Genomic DNA, 19,312 nt, shown 5'->3' with positions numbered 1-19,312 from the left:
ATGAGCCATTGGAACACAGGAGTGATGGTTGCTGACAATGTGCCTCTGTACGCCTATGTAGATATTCCATAAAAAATCTGCAGTTTCCAGCTACAGTAGTCATTTACAACATTAACAATGTCTACACTGTATTTCTGATCAATTTGCACTTTTCCTTCAAAAACAAGGACATTTCCAAGTGAGCCCAAACTTTTGAACGGTAGTGTGTGTGTATACATGTATATATATATACACACACACACACACACACACACACACACACACACACACACACACACACACACACACACACACACACACACACACACAATGAGTGTACTGGAGACCTCGACCCAATATCCCTGACTCCACCAGGCCCACCTGTGATGATGTCCTCGATGGCTCCATCCTTGCCCTCCCGAACCAGGGGGGTCACCTGCCGCCTCTTCAGCTCCGCTATCAGATCCATCTGGGGCATCATGGGTACTTGCTGTGGGGGGGTTGGGGGGGTCAAAGGGCAGGCAAAAAATGTTGGGGTCTAAATTATACACGTGTTGAAGGTAAGTGGAGTGAGTCAACTCTCCCTGTGTCTTATCTCTCCTACGTGGTTGGTAATGTGTCACGGACTACCTTCTGGGATGTTTCAGGCTTAGGCGAGGTTGACAGTGGCCCAGTTTTCCATTCACTGGACAACACATCCTGCTTTTTCCTCTGCTCATTCTCCTGCTCTGCTTGCTGCCGGGGGGAGGGGGGGGGGGGGGTGTTATAAAGACATTTGTAATCATTTATGTATGGAACACTGTCACATTAATGCAACAGTTACTGTTTGATGTGTGGCAAAGAGCTCAGCTCGTCTCTGTTGATACATTAACGTACTTACGTTTTAATAGTCGGCTGGTATAAGTACTGTATGAATGATCGAATGAATCAATGAACAACGTAATCAGTCAACGTGGTGACTAACCTTATAGGCCTTGATGAACCTAACAAAGACGGGGAAGAACATGGAGGGAGGTGTGGTTTTAGGGTTCTCTCCAAAGTACTCCACCGCTGATTCATACACATCCTAAAATGAGAGGGGGAAAAAATGATCATACCTCTATTACACTGTACCTCATTGCTTTCTGTAGCAGTACTGTTTTACAAATATTATTAGCCTCTCCTAAATGTATTTAGTATAGTGCAATAAAACTGTTACTAGGTTAGCCACTGTGATTATTATTATTTGACCCTGCTGGTCATCTATGAACGTTTGAACATCTTGGCCATGTTCTGTTATAATCTCCACCCAGCACAGCCAGAAGAGGACTGGCCACCCCTCAGAGCCTGGTTCCCCCCATAGGTTTCTTCCTAAGTTCCTGCCTCTCTCAAGAGTTTTTCCTAGCCACTGTGCTTCTACATCTGCATGGCTTGCTGTCTGGGATTTTAGACTGGGTTTCTGTATCGCACTTTGTGACATCGGCTGATGTAAAAAAGGACTTTATAAATACATTTGATTGATATATTAGGCTGTACATTTTGCCACACTGATTGTCAATTTTATATATATATACATTTAGTAGGGAGATTTGACCTGGGCTGTCTTGCCATCTCCTACTACAGAGTCCAGCAGGTCATTGTTGCTGGTGAGGAACTCCTGCAACACAGAGTTGTCTTCGTGTATGGCAAACTCCTTCCGGGTCACCGCCATGCCCCTCTCCAGGGCACGCACGTCCTGCAGAATGCTGTCCAGGGACACCAGAGCAGCCTTGTCCAAGAAGTACAGCTCACTGTGGAAGGTTTGGAGCTCGGGGTATTTCTCCTGGATGATGTTCACTATGAAGTGAAGCAGAGTCTGTCTCCGGTCTGTGGACTTGGTGTCTAATAGCTAGATTGAATAAAAAGAAAGAAAGTTGCACACGCTATACAGTGTATGCTCCAAACTATTTCATGGGTAAACCTAATAACCAAGAAGGTACCACGTTGCCAAAACTTTGAGGTCAAATGCAGCTGTTTTTATATGAATATCAAATCATTTCTGGGTAACACTTAAGTACCTTACTGTGCTTGTCTTCAATTAAAATGGTCAAAAACAAACAAAAATGGCTTCTTAGCAAAGAACAATTTCTCAAGCAAGAATTTAGTTAGGACTGCCTGGGAGTGGTCTGAGTGGGGAGGGGGAAAACTGAAAACTAGCTGTTATTGGCAGAGAGTGACATCACCAGGCAGGCCAAATCTCCATCCCACCAAAACAGGCTGAAATTGCAGGTGCTCTTTTCAAACAGCTCTTAAACGTAAAGGGTATTATAATCATTTCCACAACTTCACAGTATTATTCCAACCTCTTAGTAGAAATATATATAAAACACAGGAAAATCACGTTTTTGAGCCACTGTTTTCTGCCCCTGAACAAGGCAGTTAACCCACTGTTCCTAGGCCGTCAATTGAAAATAAGAATTTGTTCTTGCCTAGTTAAATAAAGGTTAAAAAAGGATACAAAGTCAAAAGGTTAGCCTGATCCCAGATCTGTATTCGCTTTAGGACAGTGGTAGTCAGAGGGGTCAGTGATAGCACATACAAAACTGAGATCAGATAATCAAGGGATACAGCACCCCATCAAAATGAGAAATACAGTGTGATCAAGAGCAAATGTGTCCAATCCTGATGATCAAGTTGTTACTCGTCTCCAATTAAATCCATTTTGACGTTAATTGATGGTTTGGGTAACTCTGCCTGTCATTGATTATCATCAGCAATCATTGTTAGTTGAGACATCCTCCACAGCTCCAACTTAGTGTCCTATTCATTCAGTCACTGTGGCTAATTCAGAGCAGGCCTGTCACAATCGGTTATCTCTGGATCTCTCACTGAGGTGGAGCCCCATTTGAGTCTATTACCGTAGATAATCAATTAGATGCTGTGCTAAAATGACATTCTGCTAACCCAAGTGAATATTCCGGACTAAGGTTGGAGTACAAAACCGACGTGCCTCATGGTAGGAAAAGGAACACAAAATGAGCCTCTAACATTTGGCTGATAAGTAGAGTACGCTTTATGTTCGAAGTATTTCCCACCAAGTCGAGACTCTGCAGGCGGAACCCATAGGCTGCTCCTCTCTTGCTGCTGTTCATGTAGTTTCCAAAGGCTAGGATGATCTTAGGAACAGAAGAGGCATACCAAAGTTAGACACCAACGTTGTGCCATCATACAAACCGAAACAATATAGCCGCGTACCATTCATGCAGCGTATCAAAAGAGCAGTCTCCTAACGGTACCTCAAGGATCTTCTTCAGCTTGCTAGAGGACTTGATTGACATTGAGGCAGCGATGATTGCATTGAGTTGCTGTTGGAGAGATGGGAACATATTATGGTGATTTCTGGTATTTTGGGGAAGCTTTGCGCATCCGACTAGATGATAAAGCATTGAAACAATCTCGAAATAACATTGTTTTCAGTATTTCTACTGACCGGCTGGATGAGCTGGATGCTCTCTGGGAAGTTGCCCATGAAGGTGAGTGTACTGATTCGCTGGGGCAGGCGGGGGATCTTGCCAAAGCGTACCATAAAGCGGTCCTCCTCTGGGAGCTCGTCCAGGGGCCTCCCGTCTCGCTCGTAGTTCTGGATGAGCTTGACTTCGTACTCTGAGGGGATGAAACGCTCCAGCAGCTCCAGGAAGTCCAGGCTCAGAGCTTCCTGGTTATACCTTTAGGGGAGGGGAAAGAGAAAGTGGAGAGAGCCAGGGTTATGTACAACTACTACTTCATACTACTTGTACAACTACTACGCTGTTCATACACTCCGATTATTGTAAACTGACAATAGAAGTGGGTTATGAGTGTCGTGATCCTTCACACACTTCACATCGGTTACAAGCTTAATCAGTTACTATCACATGCTTAGTAAAACCATAGCTAACTATACATTCCTCTCTCTGGCTGTGCATAGACACACTACAAAAAGGTATATATTTAACATTTCGGTCATCCAACCGCTCTTATCCAGAGCGACTTACAGTCAATGCATTCAACTATATATAGTAGTACTACTTCTAGTCTTACGCACAATTTACATGTAGTATCATTTTCTTATAACTTGATAACAGACACATACGTCTCTATGGAAGTACAGATGTCTGAGGCGGCCATGCCTCCCTTGCGCAGGGTGATGGCGAGGTTCTTGGCTCTGTTGGGCTCCAGTAGGGACACTTTGCTGGGGGTCTTCTGGGCCACCTTCGCTCTCAGGGGCCCCACGTCAGCCGGGGCAGTCTGGGCCTTGGTCTTAAACTGCTCCTCAAAGGCATCCATGTTTAGCACCTAGGACATGGAGTGGAGAGGTGGATGACTAATGCAGGAGCTGTTGGTAATGTCCAAACTGTGCGATTTACAGTTTAAACAAGTCGTTGATTCGTCAGGAAATGTTGTCATATGATGGGAGACAGATCAGATAGAGGGAGAAATACAAAAGGATTTCAGGATGACAGAAGAAAGAGAAACGAGAGAGCGGCAAAGACAGAGAAAGAGGGATGGAAAGACTGGAAGGAGAAGAAAGAGAATCACATACAGACGAGGACAGATTGAGATGGACAAGAATACAGATTGTAAGCAGATAGCTAGTAGACTACTGTGGTCTCACCCCCAGCACGAGCTCATCATCCAGCTCATTGAAGACGGTTCCAGACACCTGGTTGGGTTTAAGGGCCTGCCAGTTGAGTGAAGGCATACGGTACTTAGTCTGAATGGGCTTCTTGTTTCTGTTACCTGTCCAGAAGAGGAACACGTTGTGTTTCATTGTGTAAAACCATTTCTAAACGGCCAGTCCTTGTTTAGTGGGATCCACTTAACTGAACGTTTTGTCATTAGAAACACGACTGACAGAACTATCTTGACCTATCGCGTGTTAGCTTACCAGTGTGTCCATCAGGCATACCCCCAAATGGTGGGGGCATTCCACCGCCCGGAGGTGGTGGGGGCATACCACCCCATGGAGGAGGTGGGGGCGGAGGAGGTGGTGCAGTCGAGCATGTAGGGGGAGGAGGAGGAGGAGGAGGAGGGGGGGGAGGAGGAGGAGGGGCTTGTGCTGTGGCCTCTGTTGTACCAGGTAATTGTGGAGGAGGGGGAGGGACTACTGATGTGGGAGGGCCCTCGACAGTCGCGTGTTCTGTGGATGCAGGGAAAATGAAACAATGTCATTTTGTTATGATGAATTTGATTCCATAAACCAAACTAAATTAATATTTGAAGAATTTATTTCCAAAGCACAATTTTTCACATTTGTGTTTTTCAACAGAAATGATTGCTGATGGGTATCTTTCATTTGTGTGTAAATATGACTGTTCTCAGATTTTTTATTCATAGATTTGAGAACGCTATATATTCATTGTTTAGCTGGAATGGAATGTTCGTATCCAATATGTGGTTGTCTAACCTATCCATCTTATAGGCCGAGTGCAGTCAAAAACATGATTTCCTGTGTTTTATATACAAAATAATGAAACACTTGAGTAAAAGAGATAAAGTATATTGAAAGTAGGTGCTTCCACCACGGAGCGGTTCATGATTTAATTAAGCAATTGACATCCCATCATACTTAGGGTCATGTATAAAAAAATACTGGGCAGGCTATTATTTTGGCTACCATGGCTCTGCCCCCATAGGACAACAATGCCCCCATACACAGGGCACGAGTGGTCACTGAATGGTTTGATAAGCATGAAAACGATGTAAACCATATGCCATGGCCATCTCAGTCTGTCGTGCTCTAGATGGCACGGTATAATTCAATTGGCAATGGGGACTGAAGTACACTATAACTTTTACCTTTATATCTGAAGCATGGTAAGAACTAACTCTGTGCATGCAGGCACTCGTCAAACTGCAAGACAGCTCATTTACATATTCCCTTGACCTTCAACCTCAAGAGTGATACTGATTGGCTGTTACGCACAAGAGAGTTATGGACTATCATTAAAAGTTGTATAACTTCATATATTACATCTCCCCCCTCTTAGTTAGAGGTTACAAGCAAACACAACCTTTTAACAAAACTTTTTTTAAACAAGAATATAGTAATTTTAATACTGCTGTAGAGTCAATGGTAGATGGTGGTCTAGTTCCACTTGCAATACCAGGTTTTCCATCTGACTCACTCAAGCACATAGTCCTGTAGCCTCGCTGGTAGTTTAGTACACCTGGCTGCTCTGGTGCACTGACTGGTGTGAGTCTCTATGACAGAGGGTTCCGGTGCACTGACTGGTGTGAGTCTCTATGACAGAGGGTTCCGGTGCACTGACTGGTGTGAGTCTCTATGACAGAGGGTTCCGGTGCACTGACTGGTGTGAGTCTCTATGACAGAGGGTTCCGGTGCACTGACTGGTGTGAGTCTCTATGACAGAGGGTTCCGGTGCACTGACTGGTGTGAGTCTCTATGACAGAGGGTTCCGGTGCACTGACTGGTGTGAGTCTCTATGACAGAGGGTTCCGGTGCACTGACTGGTGTGAGTCTCTATGACAGAGAGTTCCGGTGCACTGACTGTTGTGAGTCTCTATGACAGAGGGTTCCGGTGCACTGACTGGTGTGAGTCTCTATGACAGAGGGTTCCGGTGAACTGACTGGTGTGAGTCTCTATGACAGAGGGTTCCAGTGCACTGACTGTTGTGAGTCTCTATGACAGAGGGTTCCAGTGCACTGACTGGTGTGAGTCTCTATGACAGAGGGTTCCGGTGCACTGACTGGGGTGAGTCTCTATGACAGAGGGTTCCAGTGCACTGACTGGTGTGAGTCTCTAGGACAGAGGGTTCCGGTGCACTGACTGGTGTGAGTCTCTATAACAGAGGGTTCCGGTGCACTGACTGGTGTGAGTCTCTATGACAGAGGGTTCCGGTGCACTGACTGGTGTGAATCTCTATGACAGAGGGTTCCGGTGCACTGACTGGTGTGAATCTCTATGACAGAGGGTTCCGGTGCACTAACTGGTGTGAGTCTCTATGACAGAGGGTTCCGGTGCACTGACTGGTGTGAATCTCTATGACAGAGGGTTCCGGTGCACTGACTGGTGTGAATCTCTATGACAGAGGGTTCCGGTGCACTGACTGGTGTGAATCTCTATGACAGAGGGTTTTGGTTCTCTGTCATTTGTCATGTTCAGTCTGTGTTCATTTGTGTCTCTTTGTGTCGCCTCTTCGACCTCCTGGTCTGAATCAGAGCTGCCATCTCTGTACCTGGCTGTTCTGTCAGGTCTGAGATGCTTTCTGTTTCTGCGGTAGCGACCTCCTCCGGGTGTGACGATATCACATGATCTCGGTTCATCTCTGATTCTCACCACTGTTGCTGGCTGCCATCCTTTTGCCGTCTCCATGCACTCTCTCTCTCCGTCCCGAAACGAAGGAAGCGGTGACGCCATTTTGTCATAGCTCGTCTTCTGCTGCAGCTGTCTGCATTTCAAGCCATGCTGGCCATTTTTGGGAGATACTGGCTGAAGGGCGGCTTTACTTCCAGGTAGGTTGGAGCATAGGACACGTCCCATGAGTAGCTGAGCAGGGGAGTACTGCAGACCCCGGGGCAGGTGTGTTTCTCAGGTTCGGGAGAGCTGCGTGAGGGTCGACACCTGTGTATGATGCCGACTTCAGCACGTTTTTCACTGACTGAATGGCCCTCTCAGCCATTCCGTTTGACTGGGGAAAACCCTGGACTGGAATGAGTGATTTTGAAACCCCACTCTTTTGCACCAACTGAGCCATCTCAGCACTTGAAAAGGGTACATGATCTGCAATCAGTTCAGCTGCAACACCATGTCTAGCAAACACAGCTTTGAACTTTGCTACGACAGTACCTGATGTCTTGTCCGACAGCCTCAGCACCTCTGGATATTTGGAGCAGTAGTCCACTATCAGAAGCAATGAGCGTCCTTGGAACTTAAACATATCAACGGCGTTGTTTTGCCATGGAGTGTCAGGCACTGTGTGTGGTAGGAGTGGTTCCTTTTGGTTGCTGGGCGGTTTTTCTTGACAGGAAGTGCACGATTCGACCGTCATTCAGACATCATCAGCGAGGCCTGGCCAATACATGCGAGCTCTGGCATGCGCTAAGGAGCGTTGAATGCCCTGATTCGCAAAAGGGAGCCTCTTAAGTACCTCAGGTCTAAAAGTCTTTGGGAATGATAATACGTTTGTTTACCGGGAGTAGTCCATCTTCAATGTAAAGAGAGTCTCTGATGTGCCAGTAGGTTTGCGCTTTCAGTGGTGCACTTTTCCTCACCCATCTCTGTGCAGGTTCCTCAGCAGCTACATCTCACTGTGTGCCTCTGTGACTGCTCTCAGCTGCTGCATAACAGCACCCTCCAGTGGCTGATGTGTGGAGACCGCTTAAATGACTTTCTCGTCAGTGAGGTCACAATCTTCATGTGTGGCAGTCTGGGGTACAGCCCTGGATAGGGTGTCTGCTTTTAACATGTCTTTACCTGGGGTGTAGACGATGTGAATGTCATATTTCTGTATTTGAAGCAGCATCCTTCAGAGAACGGATTGGCAGGCGCCTTTCCAATGGACTTGGTGATTACAGCCTCAAGTGGTTTGTGGTCAGATTGAACTCTGACCGGGACACCATAGACATACTGGTGAAACGTCGTCAGTGCAAACAAGATTACCGGGAGTTCTTTTCCTATCTGGGCATAATTTTGTTCTGCCCCAGACAGAGCTCTGGATGCAAAGGCTATAGGCCACATATGTCAGAGTCAAGGCCCGCGGGCCACATCCGGCCCGCAAGAAGGTTTTTTACGGCCCCTGGGATGATCTTGATTTATTATTAGAACCGGCCCGCAGCAAGCCGGCAGCCCGCAGATCTTTTACACGCACCAATACTACATTTCCCACAATGCAAAGGTGACGCACCGAGCAGTAGGCTGCTTCATTTCAATATTTATTGGCACAGCAGTCGTCAGCATCACAGTAAAATTAACTTTCAGATACCCATCAAAAATGGCAAAACGGAAGGTGGATACTGAGAACCGGGGGTTTCAAACAAGGTGGGAGTCGGAGTATATGTTCACGAAGGTAGCTGGAAAACCTGTGTGTCTTCTGTGTGGAGAAAGTGTGGCGGTACTGAAAGAGTATAATCTGAGACGACATTATGAAACGAAACACGCGGACAAAAACAAGAATATGGACATGGAACAAAGGCTACAAAAGGCAGAGGAATTAAAACGAGGCCTCAAATCTCGACAGGCTCTGTTCAAAAAAGCCAAATCACAAGGCCAGGCTGCTGTCAAGGCCAGTTTTATTTTGGCAGAAGAGATCGCTAAATCAGCCCGGCCATTTACGGAGGGGGATTTCATCAAAAACTGCATGATTAAAGTTTGTGACGAAGTTTGCCCAGAAAAAAGGCAACTCTTTTTAAATGTGAGTCTGAGCAGAAACACCATTGCCGAGAGAGTAGACCAGTTGTCCATCAATCTAAAAGAGCAGCTTGTGAAAAAGGGAAAAGATTTTATTGCATATTCCTTGGCTGTGGATGAGAGCACCGACATTTCTGACATTGCCCAGTTGTCAATTTTCATCCGCGGAGTGGACTCCAGCCTAAGCGTGACAGAGGAGTTTTTGGCTTTACGTCCTATGCATGGCACAACTACGGGGCATGATTTGTATGAAGAGGTGTCAAGATGTGTAAATGAGATGGAGCTGCCTTGGGAAAAACTTGTGGGTTTGACAACCGACGGAGCACCTGCGATGTGTGGACACAGGAGCGGACTGGTGGCGAAGATACGGGAAAAGATGCAAGAGGAAAACGCGACAGGTGAGCTGACAGCTTATCATTGTATCATACACCAGGAAGCGTTGTGCGGTAAAGCCTTGAAAATGGAGCATGTAATGAGCATCATCACGCGCACAGTTAACTTTATCAGAGCCAAAGGTTTGAATCACCGCCAGTTCAAGGCATTTCTGACGGAGTTAGAAACGGAGCATGGTGATTTGCCTTATCACACAGAGGTGCGATGGCTAAGCCAGGGAAAGGTGCTTCAAAGATGTTTCGAGCTTCGTGAGGAGATTTGTCTATTCTTGGACAGCAAAGGGAAAGACACAACACAACTCCGAGACGAAATGTTTCTGTGTGAAATGGCTTTTCTGTGTGACATTACGAGTCATCTGAATGCAATAAACTTGCAGCTGCAGGGTCGGGATCGTGTCATCTCTGATATGTACAGTACAGTGAAGGCATTTAAAACCAAACTGACTCTGTGGGAGACGCAGATGCGGAAAGAAAATTTGAGCCACTTTCCCAGCTGCCAGACCATGAAAGAGAAGCTCTCTACCAGTGCGTTCCCGAGCACACAGTTGGCTGATAAAATAGGTATGCTTACCACTGACTTTCGACGCCGATTTGCTGACTTTGAAGCACAAAAAAGCAGGTTGGAACTGCTCGGTAACCCATTTGCTGTTGACGTGGAAAGCTCACCACCAAACCTCCAAATGGAGTTGATTGACCTCCAATGCAATGATGCACTGAGGGAAAAATATGCGGCAGTGGGTGCTGCGGAGTTTGCCCGTTTCCTCCCCGGCACAATGCCCCAGCTGCGCATCCAGGCTGCTCAAACGTTGTCTATGTTTGGCAGCACATACCTGTGTGAACAACTGTTTTCTTTGATGAACCTGAACAAAACATCACACAGAAGTCGACTTACTGCTGAACACCTCCACTCAATTCTGAGGATTTCTTCAGCTCAGAGCCTTACCCCGAACATTGATGAACTTGTGGAAAAGATGGGACACCACCAAGTATCACCCTCAACCTCAAACAAGTGAACATTACTGTGCAATCACATATTTAGAGTTTTTACTCAGTTCAAGTTTAAAAGTTAAAATTTAATATTTGTTTTCACTGCATGTTACTTCTCCTTAAACAAAGTGTTGTTTTTGATTAATAGATTTTTGAACTTTATTTTTTTGTATTTCAATCCAATTATATTTTAAAAATATTTCAGTTGAGTGGATGATAGAAAATTGCTATTATTGTTTTTTCTTTGAAGTAAATTTAGCCCACTTTTGCTAAAATAGAAAATATAGTCTACTGATGGTGCCTTGAATACCGGTTTCTTTCATTTAATGTTCATGTTATGGGGATATTTATATAAAGGAAATTTGTCTTTTGTGTCTGTTGAAAATTAAAGATTACTGACAGAGCCATAAGAAAATATTGCTTTATTTATCTGATCATATTGTAATATATTTGTTAGGTTTTCAGTAGGTTCAATTAGGTTCACTAGACTATATGCGTCATTTAAAATTTTTTCAATGAACATTCGAACAGTCCGGCCCTCGTCTTGTAGCTGATTTTTTTATTTGGCCCTCCGTCCATTTGACTTTGACACCCCTGCTATAGGCTGTTCATCTGGCATCAGAACAGCTCCAAGTCCCTCTTTGGATGCATCAGCTTGTATTTCAATCTCTTCCTGTGGATTGAAGAGTTTCAGCAGCGGCGTAAGGGAGATGGCTTTCTTCAGTCTCTCCAGTGCTGCTTGTTGTTCTGGGTGCCACTGCCATGCCCTGTCCTTCCCGAGGAACATTCTGAGTGGTGCAGTGAGCGTGGCTTCATCTTGGATGTACTGGGTTAGGAAACGTGTGTCATACCCAGTAATCTCTGTCGACCTTTTCTGTCTTCTGGTTGGGGCGTCTGTGTGACTGCTGTCACCTTGATGGCGGGCCCCATGTACTTCCCTTCACTCACCATGTCATGTATCTTGTCAGCATTGAACCTCACATTCAGACGGATGGCTCTGTCCATCACCTGCTGTAGAATGCGGTCATGCTCTTCTTCGGTGGCTGCTGCAATTGTCAGGTCATCTGCAATTACACAGACACCATCAGTGTCACCAAAACTCTCAGAGTGGATCTGCTGAAATACCTTCGCTGGCACTTTTTACACCAAAAGGTAAGCGATTAAACCGGCACCTCCTCCATGGGGTATTGAATGTCCAAAGATCAGCTGATTCTTGCCAATACGCCTCCTTCTCATCTAGGATAGTGAATCTCTTCTTGCCCGCTAGTTGGCATTGCACATCCTCTGAGGTAGGAATGGAGAAGTGTTGGCGCTGTATGGCCTTGCTCAGGTCCTTAGGATCCAAACACACATTGAGAGAGACATTTTTATTTTGTGTTATGACCTGGCTGTTCGCCCACGCTGATGGTTTTGTTACTTTGCTGACCACACCCCTCTGCTCTTGAATGTCCAATGTCTCTTTCAGCCGGTCGAGCATAGCATATGGGACTGAACAGGAGGGACTTTTGGATCAATGTAGATGTGGTGCTGGCCTGGAAACTCACCGAGTTCTTCAAACCCAGATGCATAGCGCTTGAGTAGCTCTTCCTTGGAGCATGGCGGTAGTGGTGTGTCAGATGCACTAATGCCTCTCTGCCTAGTAGTGGTGTGTCAGATGCACTAATGCCTCTCTGTCTAGTAGTGGTGTGTCAGATGCACACAGGCCTCTCTGCCTCAAAGTGGTGTGTCAGATGCACACAGGCCTCTCTGTCTAGTAGTGGTGTGTCAGATGCACTCAGGCCTCTCTGCCTCAAAGTGGTGTGTCAGATGCACTCAGGCCTCTCTGCCTCAAAGTGGTGTGTCAGATGCACTCAGGCCTCTCTGCCTCAAAGTGGTGTGTCAGATGCAATCAGGCCTCTCTGTCTAGTGGTGGTGTGTCAGCTGTACACAGGCCTCTCTGTCTAGTAGTGGTGTGTGAGATGCACTCAGGACTCTCTGTCTAGTAGTGGTGTGTGAGATGCACTCAGAACTCTCTGTCTAGTAGTGGTGTGTCAGATGCACTCAGGCCTTTCTGCCTAGTAGTGGTGTGTCAGCTGTACACAGGCCTCTCTGTCTAGTAGTGGTGTGTCAGATGCATCTGTAACTGTAGATGGGCTTGTTTGTGCACTTGCTATGTCATTATGCCCTTTGGTTTAATGTGGGTGCCTCCATAGGCTATGAGTACAGTCTCAGCCTCTTTCACTTTGAATTGCTAGGGCAATTTGTCTCCGATTGCTTGTGGAAGCACATTGGCTTTAGCTCCTGTGTCTAACTTAAAGTTGACCGCCTGTCCCCCTATACGGAAGTTTGTGTGCCAGCCAGCATCTTTTTTGCATGCTTGTGTCACTGCACCTATGAACAAAATGTCTACTTCCTTGACCTCGGTTTTAACAGTAGCAACTTCTGCCCCTGATGTACACACTGCTGCTAAGTCATTTCTCTTGACATATTTTTTGTAACACTCGATATTAAACGCAGGACACCCCTTTGATTTGTGTGTTTTTCCACAAGTCTTTGTCTGCTGCGCGCTGGTGAAGTGCGCGCCCTGCCTTTGTTCTGACTGTACTCGTGATTGCTTAAGATGGCGGCCCTTTTTTCCCCCACGGCACGCGCAAACTGTTCCGTGCTACTGCTAGCTGACATAGCTTTAGCCTGAGCTGATGAAACTTCTTTTGCACGGCAAACAAACAAATCTATGGCCTGAGTTAAGGTTAAATCTGAAATGGAGAGTAGTTTCTCTCTTATTCCACTATCTGTGACACTAAACACAATTCTGTCCCTTAGCATTAGATCCTCTGTGTCTGAACTCACAGCTGCACTCAGTCTCAGTTCGGTTATACACTTGTCAACAACTGCCTGTTCGTCGAACTTCGGTGTCCAACACGGATGTCTCTGGAACACAGTATTCCTGGGTGGAGTAATGCTTTCATCACCTGGGCCAGTTTCTTGTTTTCCGGGCCGGCATATGTGGTCTCCATCTTATTGTATATCTCTAGCGCGTCTTCGCCGATGCAGTGTAGCAAAATTGCTATTGTCCTAGCCTCTGGCTTGTCATTTAGACCACTGGCTAAGTAGTACAAGTTCAGTATTTGTTCCCATTTCTGCCAGTTTTCTGCGAGGTTTCCAGTCAGCAACAGCGGATATGGTGGTGTAATTGACTGCATTGCTGCTAATCTCAAACTTGATAGCTAACAATAGCAAAGTATGTTGTTTCACTCAAGTTAGTGTTAGCCTGCTAACTAGCCACTCATTTTAGTAGTCTGCTGGTGAAGTCATCATTCTCACACATGCAGTTCAATCTTCTGCCACTTCTGACACCACATCGTTCTCTAAATGGCACGATATAATTACATTGACAATGGCGACTGAAGTCCTATAACCTTTACCTTTATATCTGAAGCATGGTAAGAACTAACTGTGCATGCTGGCACACATCAAACTGCAAGACAGCCCATTTACATATCCCCTTTGACCTTCAACCTCATGAGTGATACTGATTGGCTGTTAAACACAAGTTAGTTATGGCCTATCATTGAAAAAAAATGTATTTAACCTTTATTTAACTAGGCAAGTTAGTTAAGAACAAATTCTTATTTACAATGACTGTCTACCAAAACGCAAAAGGCCTCCTGCGGGGACAGGGGCTGGGATTAAAAATACAGAAATATAGGACAAAACACACATCACGGCCAGAGACACACCACGACACTACATAAAGAGAGACCTAAGACAACAACATAGCATGGCAGCAACACAACATGACAACAACATAATAGCAACAACATGGCAGCAGCACAAAACATGTAACAAACATCATTGGGCACAGACAACAGCACAAAGGGCAAGAAGGTAGAGACAACAATACATCATGCAAAGCAGCCACAACTGTCAGTAAGAGTGTCCATGATGGGGTCTTTGAATGAAGAGATGGAGATAAAACTGTCCAGTTTGAGTGTTTGTTGCAGCTCGTTCCAGTCTCTAGCTTCAGCGAACTGAAAAGAGGAGCGACTGTGTGCTTTGGGGACCTTTAACAGAATGTGATTGGCAGAATGGGTGTTGTATGTGGAGGATAAGGGCTGCAGTAGGTATCTCAGATTGGGGGGAGTGAGGCCTAAGAGGGTTTTATAAATAGGCATCAACCTGTGGGTCTTGAGACAGGTATACAGAGATGACCCGTTTACAGAGGAGTAATGCAGTAGTAGCTCTAGCTCTAAACCCTCAGAGGTAGTAATCACACCGGTTGGGAGAGGGGCATTCTTCTTACCAAACCACTTTACCTTTGTTTTGGAGGTGTTCAGAACAAGGTTAAGGGTAGAGAAAGCTGGTTGGACACCAAGAAAGCTTTATTGTAGAGCGTTTAACACAAAATCCAGGGAGGGGCCAGCTGAGTATAAAAGAGTATCATCTGCATATACATGGATAAAAGAGCTTCCTACTGCCTGAGCTATGTTGTTGATGTAAATTGAGAAGAGCGTGGGGCCTAGGATCGAGCCTTGGGGTACTCCCTTGTGACAGGCACACTGCACTTCATACACTGTACTCTTTGAGAGAGGTATTTAGCAAACCAGGCCAAATACCCTTCAGAGACACCAATGCTCCTTAGCCGACCCACAAGAATGGTATGGTCTACCCTATCAAAAGCTTTGGCCAAGTCAATAAAAATAGCAGCACAACATTGCTTAGAATCAAGGGCAATTGTGACATAATTTAGGACCTTTAAGGTTACAGTGACACATTCATAACTTGAGCAGAAACCAGAATGCATACCAGAGAGAATACTATTGACATCAAGAAAGCCACTCAGTTGATTATTGAGAAGTTTTTCCAACTTGGCAAAATCGAAATAGGCCTATAACAGTTAGGATCAGCTTGATCTCCCCCTTTAAATGAAGGACGCAAAGTGGCTGCCTTCCAAGCAATGGGAAGTTCCCAAGAGAGAAGACACAGGTTAAAAAGGTCAGAGATAGGCTTGGCGACTTTAAAGCAGAAAGGATCTAAACCATCTGACCCAGATGTTTTTTTGGGGTAAAGTGTAAGGAGCTCCTTCAGCACCTCAGAATCAGTGACTGCCTATAGGGAGAAACTTATTAGAAGGGGCAAGGGGAAAAGAGGGAGGAGCATCAGGGCTAGTGGTATTAGAAGGGGTGGGGGATGAGGAAATGTTGGACGGGCAATGAGGCATGGCTGAGTCGAATAGGAATCCTGACTTAATGAAGTGGTGATTAAAGAGCTTAGACATGTGCTCCTAGTCATTAACAGCCACATCATCAACATTAAGGGACATGGGCAGCTGTGAGGAGAAGGGATTATTCTCCAGGTCTTTAATCATTTTCCAGAACTTCTTGGAGTTAGACCCACTTAGAGAGAACTGCTCCTTAAAATAACTAACTTTGGCCCTCCGGATAGCCTGAGTGCAGTTATTTCTCATGAGAATGAGAGCCAGTCAGCCTGAGTATGCGTGTGCTGAGCTTTTCTCCAAATTGAATTCTTGAGGTGGAGTAACTCATAATTAAAGGTGTATAGCTCCATATATTACACAGTCACCAGATCTCAACCAAAGAGAACACGTATGGGTATTTTGGACCAACGCCTGAGATGGCGTTTTCCACCACCATCAACAAAACGCCAAATGACGGAATGTCTCATGGAAGAACGGTGTCACATCCCTCCAATAGAGTTCCAGACACTTGTAGACTATGCCAAGGTGCATTGATGCTGTTCTGGCCAACACCCTATTAAGAAAATGTATGTTGGTGTTTCCTTTATTCTGTCAGTTACCTGTATATTCCATACTATGAGGTCGGAATAATACTGTGAAACTGTGAAAATTATAATAATGTAAGAGTTGTTTGAAAAGACCACTGAAATTACAGCCTGTTTTGGTGGGATGGTGTTTTGGCCTACCTGGTGACATAAATTACAATGCCTTCAGAAAGCATTGACACCCTTTTATTATTTCAGCATTTTATTATGTTACAGCCTGAATTTAAAATGTATTACATTTAGATATTCTTGGGTCACTGGCCTACACACAACACCCTTTAATGTAGAAGTGGAATTATGTTTTCAGACATTTCTACAAATTAATAAAAAATGAAAAGCTGAAATGTCTTGTGTCAATAAGTATTCAACCCCTTTGGTAGAGTAAAATTCAAAAAGCAGCCATTGAATATCCCTTTGAGCATGGTGAAGTTATTTATTACACTGTGGATGGTGTATCAATACGCACAGTCATTACAAAGACACAGGAGTCCTTCCTAACTCAGTTGCCAGAGAGGAAGGAAATCTCTCAGGGATTTCACCATGAGGCCAATGGTGTGTGACTTTAAAACAGTTAACAGTGTTTAATGGCTGTGATAGTGGAAAACTGAGGATGGATCAACAACATTGTAGTGACTCCACAATACTAACCTAATTGGCAGAGTGAAATGAAGGAAGCCTGCACAGAATACAAACATTCCAAAACGTGCATCCTGTTTGCAACGAGGCACTAAAGTAATACTGCAAAAAAATGTGGCTAAGAAACTAACTTGTTGTCCTGAATGAATACAGTATGTGTTACAGTACGTTTGGGGCAAATCCAATACAACACATTACCGAGTACCACTCTCCATGTTTTCAAGCCTAGTGGTGGCTGCATCATGTGTTATGGGTATGTTTGTCATTGTTAAGGACTGGGGAGTTTTTCAGGATAAAAAAAAAGAAATGGAATGGAGCGAAGCACAGGCAAAATCCTAGAGGAAAACCTGGTTCAGTCTGCTTTCCACCAGACACTGGGAAATTAATTCACCTTTCAGAAGGAAAATAACATTAAACACAAGGCCATAGCTACACTGAAGTTGCTTACCGAGAAGATGGTGAATGTTCCTGAGTGGTTGAGTTACAGTTTTGACTTAAATTTACTTTAAATGTACTTGAATTTGGATTTAATCTATGGCAAGACCTGAAAATGGTTGTCTAGCAATGATCAACAACCAATTTGACAGAGCTTGAATCATTTTTTAAAGAATAAATGGGCAAATGTTGCACAATCCAGGTGAGGAAAGCTATTAGAGACTTAGAGACCCAGAAAGACTCACAGCTGTCCTTCTACAAAGTATTGACTCAGGTGTGTGAATACTTATGTAAATTAGATATTTATGTATTTCAGTTTCAATAAATGTGCAGACATTTTCACTTTGTCATTATGGGGTTTTGTGTGTAGATTTTTTCCAAACCTTTTTTCCAAGTCCTAGCTAATTTAAGGCTTGAGAAATTGATCTTTTTCTTTATTTTTTTACCATTTTAATTTAAAACAATCACAGTGAGATACTTAATTGTTACCAAGAAATGATTTGACATTGAGATAAAAACGGCTGCATTGGACCTTTAAGTTGCCTTGGATCAGATATTCTGCTGAATGACTAAAATGTCAAATGTAATTTTTTTTACATACATATCTCATATTACTGTATTTAAATATATATAAATGTACTTATTTGCTTCATTTTACTGTGAAAAATCTAGCAATACTATTTATTGCTGGTACATAGCATTGATAACATGATAATTTGTCTCTCTGAAAATAAACCAGCAATAGATTTTAACAAATACCTGTCTGTCATTAAACAACCCCATGCCATGACTAGATAGTGAAAAAAAACACACCAATCTCTTTCATCATTTCTTTAAACAATAAAAGCTCATTTTCCCAACATTTCAGAAAATTGATATCTAGCGTTTTGCAATGAAACTCTTGATTTCTGACATGGTTTCTGAGCCCATGTGTGTGGCTTGTAGCTTACCTGTTTTTGCAGGGATGGAAACAGGAGGGATGACAGGGACCACATGGAGGTCCAGGTGTCCCGAGGACGTGCGCTCCATTCGAATCAGCCCCTGGCACACAAGCCCCTGAACTTTCTCCTCCAGCTCCGCTAAGGCCTGGGCCGAACGATCTCTATCCCTCGCCCGCTCTTTTTCCCTCTCTCGTTCTATCTCTCGCTCTATCTCCCGCTGTTGTAGAATGGTCCCCTGGGCACAGGACTCACGCAGACTCTCCTGTTACACAGACAAAAATGTCCGTGTGTTAGCCCTCTGAGCTATAGCCTAGGTATTAGCTCGGGATCTAACGCAAGTCTTCTTTGTGAATGTAATAGACTGTGGTTAGATAATAGGTCTACCTTTAGGAGCTCCACCTCTTTGGTGGTCTGGATGAGTTGCTTCTCCAGCTCAGACACTTTCTCCAACGCCTCCCTCTCGCTCTCTTCCAGTCTGCTGCTTATCTAAAACACACACATGTACATACACTTATATAGCCGCACAGACACATGTACAGTGCCTTGCGAAAGTATTCGGCCCCCTTGAACTTTGCGACCTTTTGCCACATTTCAGGCTTCAAACATAAAGATATAAACTGTATTTTTTTGTGAAGAATCAACAACAAGTGGGAAACAATCATGAAGTGGAACGACATTTATTGGATATTTCAAACTTTTTTAACAAATCAAAAACTGAAAAATTGGGCGTGCAAAATGAATGCAGAATGCTGTGATAGCCATGCTGGTTAAGTGTGCCTTGAATTCTAAATAA

At 44.5% G+C, this 19,312-nt stretch overlaps 1 protein-coding gene across 3 annotated transcripts in view; it reads right to left on the bottom strand.

The window, feature by feature from the left end:
* LOC139376497 (formin-like protein 1) overlaps positions 1–19,312 on the bottom strand; it is a 63,091-nt gene that overhangs the window by 2,685 nt on the left and 41,094 nt on the right. For 2 of the 3 annotated variants that reach the window (XM_071119140.1, XM_071119141.1), the window contains exons 13-24: positions 18,904–19,005; positions 18,529–18,781; positions 4,865–5,116; positions 4,592–4,716; positions 4,070–4,272; positions 3,428–3,662; positions 3,234–3,302; positions 3,033–3,113; positions 1,553–1,846; positions 944–1,045; positions 610–714; positions 361–469 (exon numbers count right to left, since the gene is read on the bottom strand). In XM_071119140.1, coding sequence (XP_070975241.1) covers positions 361–469; positions 610–714; positions 944–1,045; positions 1,553–1,846; positions 3,033–3,113; positions 3,234–3,302; positions 3,428–3,662; positions 4,070–4,272; positions 4,592–4,716; positions 4,865–5,116; positions 18,529–18,781; positions 18,904–19,005 — 1,930 coding nt within the window. The remainder of the gene's footprint in view (positions 1–360; positions 470–609; positions 715–943; positions 1,046–1,552; positions 1,847–3,032; positions 3,114–3,233; positions 3,303–3,427; positions 3,663–4,069; positions 4,273–4,591; positions 4,717–4,864; positions 5,117–18,528; positions 18,782–18,903; positions 19,006–19,312) is intronic. The other variant, XM_071119142.1, reaches the window with a different exon arrangement.

The sequence above is a fragment of the Oncorhynchus clarkii genome, chromosome 20, assembly GCF_045791955.1.
Source record: "Oncorhynchus clarkii lewisi isolate Uvic-CL-2024 chromosome 20, UVic_Ocla_1.0, whole genome shotgun sequence".
Classification (NCBI taxonomy): domain Eukaryota; kingdom Metazoa; phylum Chordata; class Actinopteri; order Salmoniformes; family Salmonidae; genus Oncorhynchus; species Oncorhynchus clarkii.
Note: the sequence above shows the minus strand (reverse complement) of the source record. Positions and strands in the feature narration are given on the sequence as shown.